This window comes from Sturnira hondurensis, unplaced genomic scaffold (assembly GCF_014824575.4).
Source record: "Sturnira hondurensis isolate 20B ecotype Veracruz unplaced genomic scaffold, ASM1482457v3 Scaffold0005252, whole genome shotgun sequence".
Taxonomy (NCBI): Eukaryota; Metazoa; Chordata; class Mammalia; order Chiroptera; family Phyllostomidae; genus Sturnira; species Sturnira hondurensis.
In genome coordinates, this window is record NW_028077883.1 from 7,181,913 (window position 1) to 7,207,687 (window position 25,775).

The following is a 25,775-nucleotide window of genomic DNA, read 5'->3' on the forward strand; positions in this document are numbered from 1 at the left end:
AAATAATTGCTTTAGCTCTTGCTTGTAGGGTGGCGTTTTATATGAAAACAAAATTCTGGGGTTCCAATGTTTTACCTCCGAGTTACAACGTGATTCTCTGTCATCAAGGAAGCACTGTGGAAAGAGATTGGCCAGAGGTAACCTCGCTGAAATCCTTCTCCAAATGGGGAATCCTTCCAATATTTGTTAAAAGAACGTGCTCTGGGATGATTATTAAAACGTTGAGCGAAGATGTTGGAGGGAGCAGCATGAAAACCAGGCACTGGCAGAGGTTTCCATGGTGCTGCTCCCTCAAGCGAGCGACACTGGGCTTACCCTCTTCTCGTTGGTAGTGCAGACCCCACACATAGAGACGCTTCTGGAAACGACTACACACAGTGAACTAAATAACTCTCTGAACCAAACTCTGACCTAAAACATGCTCCCCAGCTATGTCTAACCTGAGAATTGCCAGTAAGTGCTTGAGTGAAAATATAGATAGGTTCCCGACCTCTGATTCCCCCTAGAGATTCTGCACCTTTCAGTCTAAGGCTGAGTCTGAGCATGTGACTCTAAATTAAGAACAGAATTTTTGTCCTTCAAGTACTTGTTAGAGAATTCAGTCATTAGCTGACTGACCCCCAACACCTGCCGGAGGGCGGCATGTGCTATCGGATATTTGACAGGCAGTTCCCTGGCATTTATTTGGACCCTGTTGTCTTAGATCCCGTCCCAACTTGAAATGCTTTCCATGAGTTTCAGTTTAACATTAAGCCATAATAACCTTTGCAAAGTATTCAAAAACTCTTTCAAAATAGCATTTCTATAAATTCTACCCAAAGCCAACTCTGTTACTACAATATCCTTACATAAGCACTAATGAAATAAGCGCCCCCCCCTTGAATATAATTCCAGAACAAAAACTTGTCCCTGGGAATGATTTTGCATGTTTTTTTTAGTTGTTGCATAATTTCACACCAACAATTTTTTACCCCTTATTGCTTTAAATTTATAAATAAATCCAATGCTTAACTCATCTCACATGGCTTTCTTTCTTTTTAATGGTGTATATCATAATTATTAATTCACATAATAAACTTTTTGCCTCTGTACTTTTTTAAAAAATAACATGGGCTACAAATCTCTTTTTAAAATGAAATATTGAAAAGATCAAGAGAGAGGGTTGGAGACAGCACAAACTATTGCATCCCTTTTCTTTCTAAATGTTTATTTAAAAATATACTCCTACACTTCAGAAGTATTAAGAACCTAAAAATGTGTTCTTCTTTGTACTTAGTATAAGCCTGAGTCTCTGATCTTTTAAAAAAAAATCTCTATGAAATGATTTCCTATTTCTTATGGCAGCCATAATCCACCAATTGCAGATTTTCCCATAATTGCTGTGGGTAGTGAAAGAACCAGTGAATGAGTGGAGAATCTCTCGTAGCAGACCCTCGGAGTGAACATGTAGCCCTTCCACGGGCCGAAGCACCATTAAGTGTTGATCATCCAGACCCCACCCAGCGGTATCCCAGCTCCTTTCCCTTCTCGATGTGTTTGTCATCTCTGCAGAACTCACAGACAGCTTTCAAACGTCTCCTAAATCTAACAGAAAACAACGATAAAGGTTTATGTCAGAGTGAGTAAACTCCTGCAAGGAAAGGCCGAGCCTCCTGGAAAGATTTCCTCTCCTTTGCCAGACCTGTAACCCCAGGCAGGGCCACCGCGCTGTCTCGGAGCATGTGGCCTTGGTGCCACTTTTGCTCCTGACGTGGAGCCAGAGGCCAAGGATTCTGTGGATGCATTTAGCCTGGGTTAAGCTGGTGGAAAGAGGAGCAGATTCCTATTTCATTCCAGGCATGCCTTAGCTGCCAATCTGGGGTGAATGATGTGGTGTAAATGGTGGCTCTGAAGGGAATGATGGGGTGTGAGGATTAAAGAATATACTCACTTTTCCTAAGAGATTGTCAAACTAACCACTCTTTCCTCTGGTCACCAAAGCATATGGATCTAGCCTCAATCAGCAACCGAGAATCCCCATTTGTTCTCTAGACAGTCTCACAAAGTACTCCCTTTTATGAATTGTCCGCTTTTTTTTTTTTTTTTTTTCGCCCTACCAAGGCCTTAGTGAGAAGTTCCACTTAGGAAGAGAATGTAAGTCAGTGGCTGCCAAATGCTGCCCTGATGCAAGGTCGTGATCCCGGGCCAGACCCTGGAGCCCCATGGAGTTGTCCCCATGTTTGGTGATTTACAAGATTGTCCATTATTCTTAAATAATATGCCCCCGAGATTGTTGGTACACATACCTTTTCATTTAGGAAATAATGGTGATATGAGATAGGCATTTTGGGGGAAAAAGTGTTTAATAAACTAAAAATCGAAGACCCATATAAATCCATTTTATAAGTATACAAATAAATGAAATCAATGCAAGTAGATGTCTAATATCTATTTTTGTAAGTTCTCTGTGTACATTCCTGTTTTTTCCTTCATTGATTAAGTATTTTTATGGGGGAATAAAGTTTTAACCTCTGGGGTACAGTGATCTAAAAAGTACAGGCTACATTCACAATCTGTTAGGGTCCACGCAAGAAACCAGAGCATTTAAAAAACAGTGTGGTACCCGCCACAGGTAAGCACTCCTCCCCTATGGCAGGCGAATGCCTAAAATGGGTTCGTAGAGGAGGTGAGTTGAAGTCTGACCTGAGTTTAAAATACAAGTACACATTAGCCTGCTCAAAAAACAAGGAAGGAAGACTGTAGGCAGGGGGCACAGCCCTCAGGTAGGAGAAAGCACAGTGGATTTGGAAACCTCCTTTGTGGAGAGAGTGAGGACAGGGATCCAGAAGCGGTGCTTACCAAGGAGGCAAAGCCCAGGCCCCAAAGGCCTTGTGCACCAGGGAAGAGAGTTTGGCTTTCATCTGGATGCGTTAGGGAGCTTTGCAGAATATGGCTGGTATTAAAGTTTTCGTTTTAGCAGGTGGGCCTACTGAGCCCACCGCATGGCAAAATAGAGCAAAGCCAAAGGTCTCAAGATCTTTCTGCAAGCGGGAACTCCCCCAGAGCCAGAGAGGTCCGGGCTGGTGTGCCCGACCCTTTCTGAGAATTCCCTCCTTCTCCGGTGGAGAGGAGTAAACAAGCAGAAGGACTAGAGTCTAGAAGTCTCCTTTATTTTGGTTTTATTCTGTATTAGGTCCTATATTTAGTTTTAGTCTTTATGTTTTATCTTATTTTTTATGGATGGAGTGAGTGATCACAGGTAGGCACGAAACAAAGGGGAGGGGTAAGGACAGAGGCAGGGACGCCTGGTGCATTTGAAAGCTTCCGATTGCCCAGGCATGTGTAATGGATGTAGGTACGTTCTTCTCTGAAGTGCCTTTTATCCTCTATATGCACCAGATAAGGAATAAAATACATTCAGTACTTAGGTAAAAAAATACAATCATGGGGTCCATTTATCTTCCTGTTGCTGAAAAAGGCAGAGTTTTAACTTGAATGTTTCACCTGTGTCTCATTCTTCACATTTTATTGTAAAGGCCTCAGTAAATGCATTTTCCCTCAAGGGAAACTGAGTTGTTCAGATTGGAAGGAAAAAAATCCCTTCCAGGGGACAAGTTCTGTCTAGTGCTTGCCAGTTCCTAGGATTCTGAGGCACCGTGTTCTGATAGGGTTGCCGAGAGCCTTGTATTTGGTAATACACTCCCCTGTCATCTGTTCACACAGATTGGAAAGTTTGAGAACATGTAGCAAAAATTATAGAAGGTAAGGATCACCCTTACAAAAACTTCCAATTTCTGCCTATCGAAAAGCCAGCTGAAAGGAAAACAAGAGATTATGAAAATGTAATTTTAGCATGTTTAGCATAGTTTTTGTTATACAATACATGGCCTCATGCAAAATTGTTAAGAGGCCAACATGTTGAAACTTATTGGCTCTACAAAAGAAACTATATGCACAATTTTTTTTATTTACAAGGAAATTCCAAAATCTGCTTTTCTTGATAACATTTGTAGTCTGTTTGCATTTTGTTTAACTTGTTTTCCCAGTTGTTTTGAGATGTAATTAACATGCTGTGTAAGTTTAAGGTGTACAATATAATGACTTTACATATATATATATTGCAAAATGATCACCACAATAAGTTTCGTTAACATCCATCACTACACATAACCCCACATTTTTTCCCTTGTAATAAGAATTTGAAAGACTTACTCTCTTAGCAGCGTTCAAATATACACTTGCTTGTGTTTTTAAATAGGTGAAATGCTTTTCATTCATTAATTTATTTGGTACATAGGCTCCCTGAGGGCAGTGAAAAAGACTGGGTACAAGGAGAATTATTAGGGGACTGTCCTTCCACTCCCTGTGGGAGTGATGGTAACTAGACCCAGGCTTGTGGCAGTGGGATGGAGCAGAGTGGACGGGTGTGCATGAGAGTTCTTCCAGGGTCAATGTCAGAGACAGATGACGGATTGAATATGTGGGAAGAAGGACTCAAAGATGATGGTGCTTGAGCATCTGGCCATGCCAGTCACCAAGAGAGAAGAAGATAGAAGGAGGAACAGGTGGAGGTGGGGTGGGGTGATGATGAGCTCAGTTCGGAACATATTAAGTTTGTGAAGCTTATGGATCATCCAAGTAGAGATGAAAGTAACTTGGCAATGTGAGTCCGCTGTCATAAAAATGTTTCCACCTCTAGGCATCTCATCTAAGATAGTAACATTAAAGAATATGCACAGACATAGTGTTTGCAGTATTATTTATAACATTGAAAAACTGGAAGCAACTTACATGTCCAGCTCTGAAATAATTGCTGAGTAAATCATGTGCACTTAAAAAATTATATTGCCATAACACTATAATTACTAAGACTGTACAATATGGAAAATGTTTATGATGCATTAAGTGCAAAAGGATACAAAGTTATATTTTAGAGATGATTGCAATTAGGCTAATAGATATGCATTTGGGAAACACTGGAAAGTGAAAATAGATATCTCGGTAAAATTAATTAATTTTGTTTTATTCCAGGTGTTACATAACGCTGCATGTTACTTTTTAACTGGAGGAAAAAATAAACTTTTCAAAGCACCAAAAACTCATATGTTTATGCCCACTTATGTTATCTTGAAGTGCAATTAGTTTTTAAATTATTCATTATAAATGTAAATCAATTGTTATGTTAAAGCAAGAGGACTGTGGTAAAAATATTTTACTTCTGTATTTCAAGTGTATTTCACAATTATCAAGGGAAAATGTGGTCTTTGTTAGGCAGTTAGTGGAGCTTAAAAGTAACTTGTTTTAAGTGGAATGTGTTTAGATTCACTGATCATCTACATACTTTGCCAGTGTTTTCTCACATCCACTTTTGTTCTGAATTTTTAATTTGATCTTTGGTTTCAGTCTTTTGTATACTGTTCATCTCCCAAAGGCACTGTTTTTTTAAAAAGCGTTCTTTCAAATGACTTTTAAGCCCAAATACACATTGCACATAAGAACAACCAGATGAGTCTGTGTAATTGTACTCTGGGGCACAGTGTTCAGCTCAGGGTGTGGCTTCATACTCACATTGACATAGCTTTGCATTTTTGTCCTTGTGTTTATATTTAATTTTGAAAGATAACAGTTTTCTGGATATATAATTCACATGCCATACAATTCACATATCTAAAGTATATATAACTCAATGGATTTGAGTTTATTCCCAAAGTTGTACAATCATTATCACAATCAACTTTAGAATATTCTCATAATTCTAGCACCCCCTTGCCACTTCCATTAACAGTTACTTCACTACCCTTGCAGCTCCAGACAGCCATTGTTTATTTGCCATGCCTATAATTTTGTCTATTCTTGGATATTTCATAAGAATGAAATCAGAGTATGTGGTCTCCTTTCACTCAGCATACTGTTTTCAAAGTTAATCCATTCATTCTTTTTTGTGTCAACTATTCTATTGTGTAACTATTCCACCTTTTGTCCATTCAGTTGGTAAGCATTTGGATTTTCACTTTTTGACTATTCAGGACAATGTTGCTATAAACATTCATGAACAAATTTTTGTATGGGCATATTTTCATTGCACTTAGGAATAGAACTGCAGGTCACATGGTAACTCTGTATTTAACCTTTTGAGGAATTGCCAGGCTGTTTTCCAAACCAATTGTACTATTTTACATTCCCACCAGCAGAGTAGGAGAGTTCCAATTTCTTCACATCCTCACCAGTACTTTCCATTATCTGTCTTTTTATTATAATGGGTGGGAAGTGGTGTCTCGCTGTGGTTTTAATCTTTCTTTTGCTAATGGCTAATGATGTTCAGCACCTTTTTATCCTCTTATTGGATATTTATATATTTTCTATGGAGAAATGTCTGTTCAGATTCTTTGCCATTTTAATTTGGATTATTTGTCTTTTGTTACTGAATTGTAAGTGCCCGTTGTGTATTGGGAATACAAGTTCCCTTACTAGATTTGCAAGTACTTTCTCCCATTTTGTGGTTTTCATTTTCATTTTCTTGAAGTGTGTCCTTTGAAGCACAAAGTTTTTGATTTTGATAAATCCAATTTATTTATCTATTTTTTTCAATTATTGCTGGAACTTCTGGTATGATATCTAAGAAACCATTGTCTAATCCCAGGTCATGAAAATTTACGCCAGTTTTCTTCTCAAAGTCTAATAGTTTTAGCTCTCGCACTTAGGCCTTTGATCTATTTTGAGTTATTTTTAGTATAGTATGAGGTAGGGGTCTAATTTCATTTTTTTGTGTTTGGAAATCCAGTTGTCCCAGCACTGTATGTTGTAAAGACTACTCTTTCCCCCACTCATTTGGCACCTGTGACAAAAATCAGTTTATTAAATATAAGAGTTTGTTTCTGAACTTTAAGTTCTATTGCATTGATTTATATGTCTGTCTTTCTGCCATTACTACATCCTTTGATTACTATTGCTTTGTAGTAAGCTTTGAAATTGTTCATTGTGAGTCTTCTAACTTTTTAAAGATTTTTTTTTCTGGCTATTTGGGGTTCCTTGAATTTCCACACAAATTTTAGGATCAGTTTGTCAATTTCTGCAAGGAAGACAGCTGAATTATAATGGGTTTATTTTGTCTCATAAGTAGCTGTATAGCATTATCATTAGCAAAAGAAATATTTAATTTAGAGTAATTCCCTACTTGTCTTTATTCTTTTGAAAGACATATTTCCTTTCCTTTTTAAAAATTTTACTCATTATGCTATTTCAGTTGTCCCAGTTTTTTCCCCTTTGCTTCCCTTCACTCAGCCCCCCGCCAACTTTTTCAGGCAGTCCCCACACCATTGTTCATGTACACGGTCCTGTGTACGCATCCTTTGGTACTCCATCCCCTGTGCTGTGCTTTCCATCCATCCCTCTGGCTATTCTGTAACTACCTGTTTGTAGCTCTTAATCGTCTCAAGTTTTTCTAAGGTTATTTAAATGGAAAAAAGATAATAAATATGAAATGAAAATAACAAAGTATAAAAGCTATTATCAACTTCTTTTTTATTGTGAATCACCTATTGGTCATTTAGGTGGAATTATTTCCCCTGGTTGCTAACATGCACACAAAGAAAATAAATTTTATTTGCTTAGTTTGTGTTTAGCAAACAATAGTTTTTACCTTCTATTAGCCTCAGATAAAAGTTGGAGAGACCGTGTACTGGGAGATCCCACAGTAGGGGTCTGTGGAGTAGAAGAGCTGACAGACGGAACTCTTGGGCAGAATAGCAAAAACTCCTTAAAGCTCCAAACCTCCAGGGGGGTAATTTCACACTCTTATTAAAATGAATTCAAGGGAAGATTTATTACTAATAACTATTTACTATCTTAGTCATGGTATTATTTTCTAAACAATTTAAGAATAATTTTTAAATGGAAGTAATGTACCCAATGTAGTAATCAGAATAGGATACATAGTTTCTTTGAATTAAAATAAGTAGGATAAAAACAATTTTTAGAAGTTAACATAGAATTGAGAAAGGGTATGGTCTTCCAAAGCCCTGGGTAAATATTGGTTGAATAATGGAAAGGATAAAGGGAAGCCCCTACATGAATCATTGCCTTTAAAACCCAGCCTCTACCTTAGGGGAGATTCCAGATAATCCCTCAATTCAAAAGGATGAATCCTGCTTTCAGGGTAGATTGTTTTTCAGTGTTTTCAATTTCTTTAAAGGATAACCTGAGAGTTTCACAATTTTGCAGCGTTTATGTCATGGTTGGTGCCGATGTCCCATTTTCTTCTTGTTTGCGAGAAGTTGAAAATCCACAGAATCAATTGAGATGCAGTCAAGAAATGGAGCCTGTAATCACATGTGATAAAAAATTTCGTACTCAATTTTACATTGACTGGTGCAAAATTTCCTTGGTGAGTGTTGATTATATTCTGTTTTCGCAAATGTAATTAGAAGTGATGTGGTAGGAGATAACATTTGACTAAAACCTGAGTTGCTTTTAGGAACAAATCCTGGCTTTACTTTGTTCACTGAAATGAACTTCTCTTGACTTTAAGTATTTGGCAAGCTCATTGACAGCGTATCCATTTAGGAAAGAGTATCTGCACTTTTGTTCTCAGTCCACCCTTGATTAGTTGCTGGGCAGGATTAGCCTGGCAGGTGGTCCAAATGCTCACCCTGGACATCCAGGTGGCTGCTAAATCAGGGTAAATTATGGAGTCAGGGCAACATGCATAGAAAGTCTCAAATATGCCTCTCCTAGCCCACTCTGGAAGGAGAAACCAGAGTACAATAAAAAACCTTACTAGAAGTAAAGCAATATTGTGCTATGATTCAGTGTCCTAGAAACTCAAAACGTGTAGGGAAAGCTCAAGGGAGCAGGGAACAACTCCAAGCGTGGAAAGTTAGACTCTTACTCACAGTTCCATAAATATCAAATACTTCTTTCTAAACAACTTTTTAAATTAGCATGCTAATAAAAGACTTAGGGACATGTGGGCACGATTTCATATCTGTGTGAGATATGTATAATGGGTGTCCTATTTTTTTTATCCTGCTTTCTGGAAGATGGGAAAAGTTGTTTTATTTCTTCAGTGACCTTTAGATTTAACTTCTGTCAACCCTGGATGATTGGTGGTGACTGAATTAGATCTAAGTTTAAAGTTGACATTTGAACAAAGTCATTGACACATAAACACAACTGTCACCTCATGTCTTAGCGAACCAACTGCAGGCAACGTTCCTGGACCCAGCAGGGGAGAACATCTTACTCACGTTGTAGCACTTAGCACCTGCGGCCCTTGGCCCTGCCTCTTCTTTTTTTATCGCTGCTGTCGTAGGAAAGTAATGCTCTTTCTCTGCCCTCTTAAACCAAGTAAAATTACGAAGATGGCGTGGTTTGTGTCTTGTAAATAAATGTTGAGTTTTCTGAGCTCAGTATTTCAGTGGTGGTGGTAATTGTATGAGGGTCTGAGAGACCTGGCGGCTGTGTTCATCATTTATTTAAATAGATGCCTCTAACCAGAATCTGGAGACAGTGGGCCTAATAGTGAATGCATGCCATGTTCCTTGTGCTGGTGCTGTGAAACGTTCGTGTTTAGGGATATCATCTGATTTTGAAAGTGTTAAAAGTGACAGCTTTGAAGATTTTAATTTTTGTGGTAAGACTTTGTAAATTAAAAGGTTGGACATTTTTCTTGTTGATCTTACATGTTTTTATTTATATGTTGCATTTTACCACAGAAGATTTTAGGAAGCTTAAGTGAAAGAATCAAGGAATAAACAAAATAAATGAAATACAAAAGGAAAATCAGGACCTAAGTTGTTTTTTATAGTAAGCCTAAAGTCAAGTGTGGCAGCAGGACTACTAATGCCCAGCATTAAAGAGGAAGTTCGTCAGTTATTTAATTCCTGTCCCGGAAGGAGGCAAACCATGAGCTGTTTGGCAGAGAATAGTTTTTCCTAGCATTGCGTTGTTACCAAAATTCTTCAAGTAGAGTTTTTTGGGAGAGGATACTGAGAAATGTCACAAATGCCTCCTAACTTTTTTTCTGAGGTGGTGGGTAGCAGACGTAGTAACAAATTTCACATGGCCGTTTTTGTAATGGTTTTAAAGAAACCCTTAACCTAATTAAATGCAACTCAGTAAAAGCAGTTCAGTTACGGTAGAGGTAAATTAATATAGCACCAATACGCATTTTTTGATTCTGGGATAGAATTTAGTAAAACGACAGCATTGGATGGGTTCCATGGTCTTTAGACCACCATTTCAAAAAACTGCTTCCATCAACTGGGTGCCAGAAAGTTCAAGGTTGTAATCATTGAGAAATTGCTTCCCCCTTACTTCTTTTTTGTTTTGCTAACTTTGGAAACCACACCCACATACCTGGTTATCAGCAAGTTTATGGTTTGTTAACATCCGCACTAAAGGTTTGTCATTAGGCAATAAGATATTTACATACTAGTGTGAAGGACTTCTGCTTTGGAGAAGAGAAACGGGACAACTGCATACGCGCATTATGTATATATATACCTGTGTATATGTACAAGTATAGTGAGAGAACGTCGAAAGCAGGCCAACATAGAGCCTTTAATTTATTACTTTTATTCATTACTTCTTCGTGGCTGCCCTCAAAATTGCAAGTTCAAGGTGATAGAATAATGGGAAGAGATTGCTTTTTAGAAATTTGTCAAAGAATGTTTTGATATGTCTAGATCTTGGAATCTCATCACGTTTGCAGCCACTGATTTGATTTGTAATTGTCTTCTTTTGCATCAGGTTGATAAAACAAAGCAAGTGTCCACCTATCAGGAAGTGATTCGTGGAGAGGGGATCTTACCTGATGGTGGAGAGTACAAACCCCCTTCTGATTCTTTGAAAAGCAGAGACTATTACACGGATTTCCTAATTACACTGGCTGTGCCCTCGGCGGTAGCATTGGTCCTTTTTCTAATACTTGCTTATATCATGTGCTGCCGACGGGAAGGCGTGTGAGTACTTTAAAACACTAATAAAAAATTATAGACCCTACTGAGATAACAATATATAAGATTCCATTAAAAGCTAAGTTTCATTTAATTCATAAAGCACTTTATCAAGGAGGGGAAATTGTGTTCAAGTCAAATGACAGTACTTTAGTCCTTTAAAAATGAATTAAAATAGTTTGGAGTCTAATAAATCAAATGAGGGGTTATAGTTATTTTATTCAAAAATTATGAAGGCTAGCTGACAATTCATGCCAGCGAAAACAGCCCCGAGAATAATGGAGGCCGGACATTTTGGGTGACACAGGCGACCTTGAGTAAGCAGAGACTTTGGAATCTGACACGGTCGCTGCACCTGGACTAAATAGTCTTAGTTTGATCAGGAGTGGTCAGAGTTCTTGACACTGTTCTTCTGTCAAACAGGGTGACGATCTAAATGCTGAAATATATATACCCATACCTATAAACCTAGGAGTAAATTAATGAAAATTAGTCTATAATTCAATTAGTATTCAGTTCATGAATAGTTAGTATGTTCAGGGTATCAACTAAAACCATCTCCTGAGATTATTTGGAAGTCAGAGTAACAAAGCCAAGGATAAAAAAATGAATGAAGCAGCAAGTAACAAATTCTTCCATTTTCACATGTAGCCTGATGTCATCATGTCGTAGAATTTATTTCCAAGAGCTTGATTCTTAATCTCCTTTTTGTTCCCCCATTTTTCTGTATGTTTCTCATCAGTATTCCATCTCTGTATGTGTACCCATCCAAGTAAAGTCATCAGCCTGGTGGCAGTGCTGCCTGGTGGCATTTAATAGTGACGGTGTCAGCATTTCCACCTCATGCAAGATTTCATGAGCATATAGTCTTAATACTCCAAATATCAATGCTATGATTTAATTCATAAATTTTGTTTTGTTTCTAGGGAAAAGAGAAACATGCAAACACCAGAGTAAGTGTCTTCTTTCCTGTTATTTTCTTTATCATTTTTTTCCACTTCTTGGTTGCTCATCATGCTTCTCACATGTGCGTCATGCTTCGTTTTCATTGGTCATCTCTCATAGTTGATTTCATAGTGTGAAAGCTGCTTTCTAAATAGACAGATTTAGGAGGGGTAGGCATTAAAAATAAAAAAAGAGGGTTTGAAAACTAAGACTATACAAATAAAAACTAAACCTAAAATATTTCAGATTCAGAATATTAACTTGCCATTTATATTATGTGATTTCCCAATCTGCATTTCTATAAACCAGAGAACAGATGAAAAGACCTTTCATACACGTTTTCCTGAATCTACAGTAATAACCTACCATAAAATGAAACTTCTGTGAGTATTTATAAATGCCCCATCAGAAGCGACAGTATAAAAGCTCTGGTAGTTTAATCTTAATCATAGAAATTAAGTAGAATGTTAGTTTGTTACTTAGGTCTGTAATATTAACACAATGCTTTGTAGCTTAGTTTAACAAACAACATCTAATCAAAAATTAGTTTTTACTTTTCAGTTTTCCTATGTTAAAAATATATGAAATGTATCTCTTTTTTTGAGATAACTTGTAGAAAGCCCAAAGTGCAATAATGGCCTCCTACTTTAAAAATAAAATTTTTTTTCCAAAAAATGTTACAAATGGATGACCCCCCTGGGATAGTATATGATTTTAAATATTTGTTGTCTTATTTCTTTTTGACCTAGCATCCAACTGGTCCATCATAGTGCTATTCAGAAATCTACCAAAGAACTTCGTGACATGTCCAAGAATAGAGAGATAGCTTGGCCCCTGTCAACGCTTCCTGTGTTTCACCCTGTAACAGGGGAAATCATACCTCCTCTCCACGCGGACAATTATGAGAGCACTAATATGCCATTGATGCAGACACAGCAGTAAGTATTCACTTGAAACAGTGATTATTAATACGCATGAATGTGTCCAGTTCCTGTTTAGAAAGACCAGAGCTTTTCATTATTGGTACTTTTGTTTGTTTTTTTGCTGTTTGTTTGTTTATAGAGAAGAGAAAATACCAAAAGGACGTTGATTGTGTAGATCCCACCCTTGCTGTGCTGACCCAAATTAATAGAATTACTTTCAGGGAATGCTTGTATTATTTTTTCTGCAGTAATCCACCTTGATATTTAAGAAGTTGACGCAGCTAATGAACTATCATATGTCTGCTCAGAGATAAGTTCATTGGGAAAAGAGGGGCCTCTCCTAAAGCGTGACAAACAGATTACTTTCAGAGCCGTTATTAGAATTATTTGGTTCTGATAGCCTATTGTTTTAATATTATTACCACAGACCAATTTAATGGAAGTTGTTTTTTTGCCATCTGCTTATCTATCAAAACAAGTGGTTCTGATCTGGGCTGTAAGTGCGGTTGATCAGTGCAGACCTTCCTGCTGAGCTAGGACTGTGGGCAGGGAGCCCGGAGGGGTAGGTGTGGGGGTGCGGGGAGGAAGTCACCCCGCTGCCCTTCAGGGCGCCATGTTGTACGCCTCGATCAGTTCCGGTATCACTGAATTGCCAGTGAAACTGCCATTTATTTTTAAGAGCACGTCTCTTCTTTTCTTTTTTCTTTATCCATATGTTAAAAAGGTTCAATTTAATTTCCCCAAGGAAATCACAAGTTTGATTTTTGACATCCTCCTCTTTTTCACTTTTCTAAGTAAAATGGATAGAAAGGAAAATTCTTCTCCCACACAGACACATACATCTTAGGATATGAAATAGAAGTAACCTCTTACTGATTAAAAATTTGTCTGGGTGCCAACATTTTCCTGTCAGGATGCTTATTTTGTAACCATATAAAATGCATGTGATAATTTGAAGATTAAACAGTAATTACTGTGAGTAGGATAGACAGACCCAATAAATTTGTCCAAAATACTTTGGAAATCTGAAAGTGTTGTGAGAATTTTCCTGAACTCATTTAACAGTATTTACTTAGTGGAGTAGGCCAAGGTACGTATGTGCTTGTTTGTGACTTATCGGTTCAAGTCCTGTTAACAGTAGGGAAAACTGTGTGATTTAAAACTGGAGTGTTGGAAATATTAATATTCTATCAAGGAAGTAAATATTAGAGTCACACAAAGTTGAGTTGTACTGAATCCAGGGGGTGGGTTTCTGTGTTCTCCCATAGTTAGTGAGACATCCTAAAACCCACTTTACCAGGTTCAATACTGATGAGGAGGATTAGTAAAATTTCAATAATATTGTAAGAGTTCACAATTTAACAGTCTCTCCTGCCATTTTTAGAGGAAAAGTATGAACAGCCTTGTCATTTTACAAATTGAAAAGAGTTAAAGAATTCTTTATTTTATTTCTCATATTATTTACTCAAAAGTGTGAGTGAAATGTTGATTGATGTTCTTCAAATGTTGATATATATTCTCAAAAATAAAATGGTCAGATACGCTTGAGATGGGTTTGTCTTTAGCTTTTTTTAATCAGCAGGGTTCTCAGAGCCTTCGATGTGTTGCTTTCCTTTGTGAGCCTGTGGGGAAAAGTCAGAAGATGGAACTTTAAAGAAGACATTTTGGGAAATGCTTCTATTGACAATATAACAATAATACCAATTTTAGAATAGATAATTATTCATTATGAATAGGGGAACTGGAATAATATGTTTGTAAATCAGTAAAACTCTATTGCTTTTAAAGTGTAAGGGAGGGGGAAAGTACCATTTTTAGCTGTCTTTTCTAACCATATATGTTGAACATAAGAATAGCTCCTTAAAAATTATTTTGATTTCTCATAGGTAGGATTTTGCAATATGAGTAAAATTTTTAATAGAATAAAATTGTCTACCTCATTTGCAACCGCATGCATCTTCCAGGTCCTCCCGTAACCCCGTGAGGACTGTCATTATGTTGATCACATCTCTCTATTTGTAAATGCAATAGGTTATTTGATTGAAATTTTTAAGTCCAGGAAACCTTCATATAATTCAGATTTCTGCTAATGGAAAAACTCCATTAACTAGTACTTCTATACAAATCGGGTACATAGATAATTGGTGATGCTCACAGTGGTTATTCTGAGACACTGCTAGATCGTCAGGTGCATCTGACTCATCAGGGGAAAATTAAATTACATTCAGTGTAGTTTTGCCATTGAGTGTATATTATCTTTTTTTTTTATTCTTGGAAATGGATAGAATGTGCACAGTCTCTATGGTAACTCCCTAGAAGGTAGAATATGTGATTAACCTCATTTTCCAGCCATGCCAGATAATAGGAGATTTATTGCCCCAGGTTCCTCACAGGTGTCCTTTATGCAAATTCAGCTTTCACTCCTTGCCTTAAAAGCAGTCCTTAAAGTTCTATTTCAGGACCAAATACACACGAATATATAAATATTTTGGTCATTTGGATTGAACTGAATTCCTAATTTCAAAATGAAATATTTGATGAGGAATCACAGTACTTGATAATTGGGTATGGGCTTGGATAATGCTGCCTTGGTGATGTTAATTAACTCTTCCTAAAAGGGCATGTATTTCATCTTCACCTATTCAAACTAACTGTACTGAATTTGTCACTCAAATAATTTGGCTAACTACTGGATTTTGTGTGTATTCTTCAAAGTTGACACCAGAAATATTCAAGCCTAAGGATATGGCTGAAAGTTCATGTTGGTTTTTAGGCAAGACTCAAGAACATGAATGTTCAAAGCTGCATAAAAGCATATTTGGGTTTTTTAAACAAGTTAATCGATGAGGTATAGAGAATCTTCACATAACAGTGTTAGGTGTAGAGAATTTATAAGTTATGTAATGAGGGGCCGTCACAGTAATTTCTCAATTACACAAGTATTTTATTGTTTGGGGGGCTTAGGGTTTGTTTTGTGGCGGGGCAGGGGTGGTGTTTGGGTCTTTGTTTTTTTGGTAAAACGCTTCGTGGGACTCCAGGTTGGCACTGTAAATTAGAAATAACAAACGTTTCATTGTTTGCAGGTGATAAAATTGAGCCACAGATAAGGGACGAAGCTAAACTGGATCAAAACTGAGACTAGATTATTTACCCATCTTGGTTGAGTCAGGGATAAATGTGTGGTCATTGACCTCAGAGGGTCAGCAGGTTCTCTGATTGAGGCTGCAGGCCAGGTGACTAAATAGTGCGGAGACACTGCTGATGGGACGTATGTGCAGAAAGGAGGGGTTTCATTTGCACAGTGACCCTCTGCTGCTCAGGTGACAGGGACAGTGCAAACAGCCTGTTAAACTGTCACCGGGGAGAGAGCTGTACCAAAGGTACATTGAATTTCATCTTTGCTAATGTAGTTACTGTTTAATAAACTTACTATTTCCGGAGGATTTTTCAGGTACAGGCAGGTTGCAAAAATGATACAGAGAGTTCCAGTGTTTTATTATATTTGTTACAATAAGAAACCAAACCTGGTGCTTTGCTATCAGTCAGATTTCAGACTTTTTTCTCCAGAGTTCACTAGTTTTTCCCCTGATGTCCTTTTCCTGTCCCAGGATTCTGTCTGGGACACAGTCATTGGCATGTCTTAGTATTCTCTGGTCTGCACAGGGTCTTACACCTTCCTCGTTTCCATTGGCCATGAGAATCTTGAGGAGCACTAGCCACAGAGTCTGTAGAATGTCCTCATCCCCGGGTGTGCTGGTGATCTTTGTAGTTCAGGGAGTAGATGTTACCATTAAGAGTCAGAAGTATTCTTTCCCTAAACAGTCCCTAACTTGTTACAATTCATTGCTGGAAATCACATTATAAAGTAACTCTTAAAAAAAGCAAATGTTGCTTTGCCCCACAAAATTACTGTTGTGATTAGGGTTATGGGTTTAACTGGAGATGTAACATCCGAAATAGATTACAGGTTTGCCCAATGTACCTCAAAGATAAAGCTTCATAATGATTTAAATTAAGGAAGTCAAATTCTAAGTCATAGAAATTTACGTCTGAAAAGACCAACCAGGTCTGGCTTGGTTGTCCCAAGCAAAGTTGAAGGTCACACTCACCTGTGGACCTTTTACTGGTTAGTATGGATCTCAGGGCCCTCCTTCTGGGGATTAGGAATCTGACGGACAGGCGTTATGATGGAGCAGGAAAACAGTTGAGAAATCCTGACTGAAACACTGAAAGGATGCAGGCCTGGGGGTTCGTAAACCAGATTGCTGTTTCTGGTGTTTCTGCCCGGGCTGGAGGTGGGGATGGGGATGTTATTCACGCTTGTTCTAATTATCCCTGAGGGGCATGTGCACAGGGCAGTCTGAAAGGGGTGGTCCAGCCCACTACCTAGAGGGTTGGGGCTGTGTGTGGGTTTGTGCTTAGCAGCCTCTACGCTTTTCACACCTCCTTAAACTGCCCGAGGAGAATGGTGTGAAGAGGTGAGAGGTGGGTGCTGGTTAGAAAACAATGCCTGGATGAGGCAGAGAAATACTAAACCTTGAAAATCTAAAAACCACTGGGAAATTGTATTCATTTGACAATTTTATGGCAGGCATTGACTGGAGGGTGCCAGCTATTCTATTTTCTAAAAAATAACTTATTCTTTTAAAAAATAGAGAGATGGAAAGGGAGGGAGGAAGAAAGAGAGGGAAAGAAACATCAATGTGCAAGAGAAACATCTATCAGTTGCCTCTTGCATTTTGCATGCCCCCAACTGGGCACCTGGGCCAAAACCCAGGCTTGTGCCTGACTGGGAATTGAACTGGTGACTTTTCAGTTCACAGGCTGGTGCTCAACTCACTGCAACACACCAGCCAGGACACGTGGTATTTTAGGGGGTAGATCTGCCTTCTCATTATTCTTTTCTTAAACCAACATAAATATCTATAAGCTTTTCCTGAGTGGGAGGCATTTTCATACAGAATTGAATGTAATGCATAATAGGGGTAAGTGCCTAAACACTTTCTAGAAAGATTTTAATTGGCTATACAAAAATTTTCCTTATTCATTATACAAAACATAATTCCTAATCCAGGGTAATTGGGTCTCCTTTATAACAGGAGGTAGGTTGTGCTTAATCTTTTGCAAATTAACAAGTATAAAAGTAGAATTAAGTCTTCTAATTAAATATATTTGGTAACTAATCATTTTAGCTTTTATCTGAAGTGTTTTTCCATTATTCTCTTTGGTAATAATAAGAACCAACTTTATGATAAAATTCCAGAAGTAAAAAATCAGATCTCAATAAAAGTTAATATCAGTTGAAGAGAGTATTTCGGGGGACCAAGATAATGATTTCCTGTTGACAAGAAGTGTTAACCAGCCAAGAATATTTTGGAGCCATGAACTTTTTTTTAATTCAGTAAGTGTACAGTGAAGGCACTGAGGGCAGTGGATGGGTTTCCTTTCTATAGGTTTGTACGGTCTCATTTTAAAGCTGTGGTAGGTTTGCTTTGGGCTTGCTTTAAGCAGGGGAAAGTGTAAAAAAAAAAAGCAGGGGAAAAATTAAAAGAAAGAAATGAATGTCTCCTTTCTCCTTTATGAATTGATTTTAATTCAAATCATCGTAGGTTTTGAAGTTAAAATTATGCAGACCCAGTTGGTGTCCTCCTTCTTTAATCCAGACAGTGGTGTGTCCCTTAGTTAAACACTAAAAGTTACAGCATTCAGATCAGCAAGGTTTGGACAATGTCAGTTTGGCTGAAATAATTGGGAAATTCAAAAATATATCACTGTGTCTTATTGTTAAGTGACTCCGTGCTAATTCAGAAGAGAAGTGTTTTGTAGTTTTGTGTTCCACATAACTAAACTCATGTATTTTCAACTCTGGCACAGGTTATGTAGATTTATACAAATCACTTAACCTTTCTTTGCTTTTGAGTCTTCAAGCAAGTAGGAATATAATGGCTGGATAATCATCACCCTTACTCACAGAATCACCCTACAGGCGATCCAAAAATATCAAATTACCTTAAAACGGTTGTACAAATAATAAGTAATTACGTACTCCCCCAAATGATTTATTTATTAATTTGTAAGTTATTACCTTTGCCTTCTTAATAAAGTTTATGCAATAGCTCATTTACATAATTTTCTATTTAAATGTATGTAACTAATGATACTAAAATTAGAAAATAATTAACGTTAATAATTTAGAAAATTACAGTTTTCTTAAGTTTTTTTTCTGTGCAGTGCAGTTTATACATCATAATTGTTCAGTTAGTTTGTTAATAACTTAATTATTCTAAAATTGTTTTATGACTTTATAAAGGTCCTTTCTTTGAAGGATGATTGGAATTCTCTTTGAAGTCAACCCTCACTATCCTGTATAATTGCCTTTAAGCAGCCTGCTTTCATTAAAGATGGAAATGGTTCCATTTTCTTACTGAGTTCTCTGCCTCTTAACTAGAGCAGAGTTTTTCATAAGCGTTTTCCCAATGTCCCAAAACAGTGCTCTTATGGGGTACCTCTCTTGACTCTTGAATGGAATACCCCTTCAAATATGCCTACCATAGATATGTTAACACTTTTCACACTCGCAGGCTCACATGTAGTCAACAAGTTTGGGCAACCACAAAGACAGTGCTCTGTGTGCATGCCTTGGAGACTCCAGGGAAGTTGAGTCTGCACATATTTTTTGTTGAGCACCGTTTTGCCCACATAAGCACTTTCAGATGGAGTTGAACTTCCAAGGAGTACATGTACGTTTTTCAGACAGAACCATATGGGACACGCACTGCAGATGCTTCTAAATCCCCACACCGTGGTCATACACACAAGTAGCTTTCTCATACATCTTCTCCAGGTTTCTTGGTAGCTTGTGTCCTTTCTCAACCAACCATTTGTCTTCAAACCTAGCCAAGTCTCCACTGCGGTGTAGGAAGTTTAGCAGTGTAACAGAAGAGGTGAAAAAACAGAGGCTGGAGAAGAAATGACAGATGGTAGATGATCAGTGTCTTGCAAATTATGTTCACTGACCAACAAGAGAAGGGGTTCCAAGGACTTCATTTAAATACCAATTTTGAATTTTGGTACCCTTAACCTGTGGCTTTTGAAGAGTATTCTTTGTCCTCTTTGTTATTTTTATTTTGTCAGAATACATTGATTTAATCCTTGAATAGGATAGGAAGAGCTAGAGCTGATAGGAAATGAGGAAGGGTATGTGTGGGTGATGGGAGGTGCTGCATGAGTTTCTTAGGCAGAAAAGACGCAAAGTAGTTTTACCTGAGAAGTTAAAACTCAAATTTCTGCTGCCCTACCCACCCCCCAACCCCTGCCCCTAAAGGCCCATGAAATAGCGTTTTTACTTTTGTAGTAAAGATGTCTGTTTTCCCATCTTTAAATCTAGAACTTATTTCCTTTTGTGGTTTATAAATTAATCTTCGTTACTTTCATCATCAAAACCATTATAATAAATACTTAATGTGAAATGGAAAAAATAAACAAACCAAAAGGGAAAAAAAACCTTTCCTGAGACCACACAAGGATAAATAGGGCTGATAGGAAATAGCAAAAAGAAATGTAATTATCGATATGAATTATTAAGTAACTTCCTTAAATTGAATTAGAATTGATTTTATTTCCTTATTAACAGCATGTTAAAATGGGACTGAACTTTTTTTAAAATCATTCAGAGTCATTAACATTCCTATAGATTAATTTAAGAGTTGAAACAGTTATTTAACTAACATGTGCTGTTTTCCACTTTGGATTGTTGTGTTTGAAACCTAATAGTTGCCTGGCTGAAATAATTTTAGATCAATGGTTTTCTAACCCTGCTTCTCGGAGATTTCTTAGAAACGCCGTAGGGGCCAGCTTGCAGGCCTCCAGAAAACAAAGCAGGACGGATTCCCAGCTCCCTGGTCTCAACCGGGGGCAACCTCACATTTATCTCTTTTGTACAGGGTGTTCTGCTTAGGATTTCAATGAACAGGAATTCCATTGCTGAAGAGAAACAAGAAAACTTTGAAAGTCCCTGGCTTGGATCATACCCTACTCTGTAGCAAGGGACTAACTCCTAGATTTTTCTCCCAGACAAATCTAAATTGTACATTTTTGTAAATGAACTTTAATATCAGATTTGAAACTCAATGTTATGTGTTCCTAAACACATGGTACCCTGTGAATCTCTGTAAGTATCCACATTGTTGCCTGTATTCATTCCAACAGTAGTTACTTCATGGTTATTGCTGGGGATACTAGGTGAAATGGGATGACTCTGCCCGTGGAGGCTCTCTGGGGCCATGAGACGCGTGGGGGGAGCACGCCGACAGCATGGGAAGCGTGCTGAACGGTGGCCGACTGGGGTGGTGCTTTGAGAGCGGGGAGGCACGGAAGAGGTGGTATTGGAGAGGTTATTTTTAATTAAAAATAAGAAGTTAAAATTTAGTTAACATTCCTGTGCGTTATTTTTAAATTCCAAGAGTAATATTTGTTCACTGTAATGAAGTTTGAGTTGAATTTGCAAGGACAAGTGGGAGCTGGGGGTGGGGGTGGGGGCTCTGTTTCCACAGTCAGGGAGGCCTCCATATAGGGGCCAGATACATTGGTGGCCTTCTGGGGGCACGCCAAAACCTGGGAACTTAGTTGGCAGGTGAGTATCAGAAAATAATGAAATGCGTGTTACTTGAATGACACAGTCAGAGTTGTGTCTAGATCAGCTGACAGCGATGTGCACAGTGGACCATAAGGGGGCACGAGTGGGAATGAGGGAGCAGTTCAGATGCAAAGATCCAAGAGAGAAAGGACCCTGGCTTCAACCAGGATTGGAAAAAATTGAGAAGAAACGTCAAGAGTACCCCAGTGATGAGTCAGTGAAGGGGAGGAAAGGGCTGGTGATGACTTGTGTATTTTGACTAGCGCAGTTGGGCAGATGGCAGCTGTCATTTCCTAGGATGGAGACTGAGGGGCGTAGATTGGACATAGTGAATGAAGGTGGTTATACTGCTGTTCTGTGAGAGTGTGTGAGTGTGTAAATGTGTTCTGGATCTGAAAGTGTGCGGCTCATAGACACAAGCCCCAGAACCCTGTGTTATCTCTTTATCAGCTACTTTCTAGCTATGTAGTCTTAGACCTCTAAGCCTGTTTCTTCATCTGTGAACTGGGGGAAATAATAACCTATGTCCTAGAGTTTGTTGTGAGATGGAATGTAGCATGTAGTAGCAACTCCATGAATGTTACCAATGTTGTTCTTATTTATCTTCCGCAGACCTCAGTTTTCTCATCCATAAACTCGGGGTGGGGGTTTGCTATGTTAGATGGTTTAGGGGGTCCTTTCTAGCCATAAAGTTTTTTGTTCTAATATGTCTGCTCTTGGATTGCATATATGTAAGCAAACACAGCTTTACTAAAAAAAAAATGTTAATCATTTGTAGGAACTTGCCACATCAGACTCAAATTCCCCAACAGCAGACTACAGGTGAGTACTAAATAAACTGATGTGCTCATAAGTTGATATTTATGAATAAAGTTAATAGATTAAAAGACGATTATAGTGCTGTATAATTTATTGGCTTGAGCTTTGCCAAGTAAGGCAAAACCAATTGTCTTTCCTTAGAGTTAGAACGCGAGAATAATAGATTATCGCATAGATTGGCATCAAAGTGATAAATACAGGGTCAATGATCTTAGGGCAGAAACACCCAAGGAGGTCCTGTCTAATTAAGGAAGACTGAATGAAATCCCTGTTTTTCAGCAGAGCTGCCTATTCTTTCCCTTGGTATGAAAGATTCTTAGCTTAGATGCATCCAGGATTTGTCTCAGTAAGTGAGCAGCTTGAAACTGACTCTTACAAAAGGAAACTATTGTGACTAATCACTGAGGCTTCAGGGGGATAAATGAGAAATGGTTGTTGGCCTGTTCTAATGCCACTTTTAAAGACTGTTAGAACACGACCAAGGACAACAAGATGGTGGGCAATTTTCCCTGGACTATTCTCTTTCCCTAAGACTCGCTTTCTTTAAGTTTATTTCTTTCAAGTGTCCCTAAAAAATTTCCACAGCCAATTATTTCATTCATCTCGGTACCGAGTAGATAACTTATTCATGATTGTCTTCTAATTAGTGGTTGATTCTTAATTCTAATTGCCAGGCAACCAGTAATGCCTTTTTAGCTCTTTTGGAAAAGCAAGAGAAGTTTTAAAAATGTAAGTTGGATGTGGAATTCTGAGTGTGAATAGTGGTATTGTGGCCAAGAAGCTGTTAAGTACATCTCTTCAAAACTTTAGGCACATACAGAAATGTACTGGATATTTTTCATTCAAATGTTATCCTCTCTATTACTGCTTTCGGGAATTTAAGGAGATTTTCGTTTGACAACTTTTCAAAGATTTGAGGCAAGTATAATGAAGTTGTTCATCAGATTTTCATTACAAAGTAACATCATTTCCCCCATAATTTTGATTACTTGTTTTAATTAAATGCTAACATGTTTCAGCAGGACTGTTCAATATATTGATGTAAGCATTCAGGAGATTAATGAAGGAACAAACTTTGTTATAAATATGTTGTATCAGGAGCAAAAAAATAAATGAATCCCCACTACATCTCATTATGTGGCTTTTATTTTTTTAAAGGGGGAAAAATTTAAAGTATATTTCTATAGTGGAAATGCTAAAACTTCTTCTTTGACCTCATAGACTTCCATCTCTCCTAAGGTGTCTTTTCTCTGATTCTTAATTAGTTCAGGCAAGGAGTTAGTAGAAGGGAAGCAACTACTGGTAAAGTAGAAATCCTTTGTGAGTATCTTAAAAAGCCACTAAAATTTTACTTATTTCCCCATCAGGGAGAAATAAGAAAGCCTAAGTAGGTGATATTAGAGAGATTTACTTGATAGTTATATAGATATTTAACAAGGAGATCTGTTAGCATGCTTCATTTCAGTCATAGGCAGCATTTCCAAACACAGGAACAATGTACGCCTGTGCAAATGTGGTAAGAGCCAAAGAATTTCCCTTGAGGCATTTTAGGTTGTTCAAGCTATTTTTAAAATTATTTTTCTAAGTCAGGTTTTTGGGGATGGGCATTTTGCTTGAGTCAAGAAAGCTTTGATCTCCTTTTTAGTTAACACTGTAGCCTATTACCTATCGTCTTGTTTTCTTATATTTTTCTGTAATTTGGAGCATACTATTGACTAAAGGGCACTATTTTCTCTTGGTTGTTTTCTTTCTTCATTTTGTTTTTGGTGAGTCTTCAAAATATCTAAGTGCTGAGAGAGAGAGAGAGAGAGAGAGAGAGAGAGAGCGAGCGCCCACTTGGCATTTTTAATAATTGTGATAGACTGTTGTGTTTCTGCCTCAGTTAAATGTAAAATCAAATAGAGTCATGACTCCCGGAGAGAAGAGCTAAATGTGCAGGTTACATTCTTTATTCCTTTTCTGTTCCTTTGAATGAAAAAATAAATAAAGTTTGTGTCTTGGTTTCTGAGGCGTTCTGTGCTGTCTGCACACGCACACATTCAGTGCTGTGTCCGTGTTTTCACGGGTCCCCGCACCTCTTCTCCTCGCCCTGTTTACTGCAGTGCCGAAAAGAGGCAGCAGGATTTGCGCACGAGTGTCAGGAAATAGTCATTTGGTTTTCCCAGTATCTCAGAGGACTGTGCTAAGTGTCACAGTTTCATTGTCTTTTTTATTAAATGTAACGAGGAAACGGGGTGAATAACACGATACAGTTTCTTTTGTGAAGCTAATTTAAGCACAGGGTCTGTCTCTTGGATACCATGTAATTTTATTTGTAGCTGCCTATGTGGAATTTGTTAGGGGAGAGCATATTTTGAAGTTTGTTTTATTTAGTTGCTTTCTTTTAAACGGTCATCAAACGTTTAAGAAGTGGACTAGCGCGGCACTGTGACCCTGGGACGGAGGCCCGGCTGGGATAATAGAGCAGTTAGACGCCGATGATAGCACTCCCCTTTGGACCAGGCCTGGGCCGCTAGGATCGATGCCTCTTCTGGCTTTCTCATTTTCTCAGCACTTCCAACCCATGTGATATTTTCTAAAAAGCCACCATTAAAAGGTGCAGTCATACACCCAGCAGTTAGCCGCATTCTTTTGTTTGCTGTGGGAGGAATTTTCAAGCCAGGCCTTTTGACAAACACAGAACATTGTAGCTTTGGCCCAGGAAGGAAAGGACTCAATGAGATTTTTTTTCCTTTTGAAAAAATTTTAAACCAAATGCAGAGAAAATATTTTAAATTATGTTAAGATGATAAAAAAAAAAGTCACTGCTTGTCATAATGTGTTTTGCTCAAAATCTGTAAGTGTCCATTCCTGACTAATACTTACCCACATTCGTTCTTACCCATTGCAGGTAAATGGTATCCCTGAAGAAAGAAAACTGACCGAAGCAATGAACTTGTAATGCTACAATATAGCCATTATAGCTTATTTCTCCTTTCTTCCAATAATGCATGAGCTCTTCTGGCGTGTGGTGTGCATGTCAACAGTATTAAGTATGTACCAAATAATACAATATAACTTTCATTTTACTAATGTATTTCTTTTGTACTTAAAGCATTTTTGACAATTTTTAAAACATCGATGACTATATATTTGTTACAATAAAAAGTGATCTTTAAAATAAATATTATTAATGAAGCCTAATGTCTGCTGAAATTTACTTCAGAAGGGGTCAAATGCCTTCTTTACAACAGGAAGCTTTTATTGCTAAGGAACAGGTTCGTGTGTTCATTCTTTGTTCAACAAGATTTTATAAGCATTTCTAATAAATGTATAAAATGTCCATGCTCTGTGTTCTAAGTGAGCAATCCATTTAATTTTTTTATTGATTTTAGGGAGAGAGAAGAAGGGAGAAAGGGAGAAAAGGAGAGAGAGAAGCATCATCAACTTGTAGTTCTAATTACTTATTCATTCCCTGGTTGTTACGTATGTGCCCTGACCAGGGATCGAACCTATAATCTTGGTGTATTGGTCAGGGTT

At 37.9% G+C, this 25,775-nt stretch overlaps 1 protein-coding gene across 5 annotated transcripts in view; it reads left to right on the top strand.

Annotated features, from left to right (window-relative positions):
* SGCE (sarcoglycan epsilon) overlaps positions 1-25,433 on the top strand; it is a 68,451-nt gene extending 43,018 nt beyond the window's left edge. For 2 of the 5 annotated variants that reach the window (XM_037046462.1, XM_037046465.1), the window contains 7 exons: positions 8,200-8,362; positions 10,729-10,940; positions 11,861-11,887; positions 12,629-12,817; positions 22,216-22,259; positions 23,140-23,174; positions 25,147-25,433. In XM_037046462.1, the coding sequence (XP_036902357.1) occupies positions 8,200-8,362; positions 10,729-10,940; positions 11,861-11,887; positions 12,629-12,817; positions 22,216-22,259; positions 23,140-23,174; positions 25,147-25,197 (721 nt within the window). In that variant the 3' untranslated portion in view covers positions 25,198-25,433. The remainder of the gene's footprint in view (positions 1-8,199; positions 8,363-10,728; positions 10,941-11,860; positions 11,888-12,628; positions 12,818-22,215; positions 22,260-23,139; positions 23,175-25,146) is intronic. The other 3 variants (XM_037046463.1, XM_037046466.1, XM_037046464.1) reach the window with 2 other exon arrangements.
* Positions 25,434-25,775: the final 342 nt, after the last annotated feature.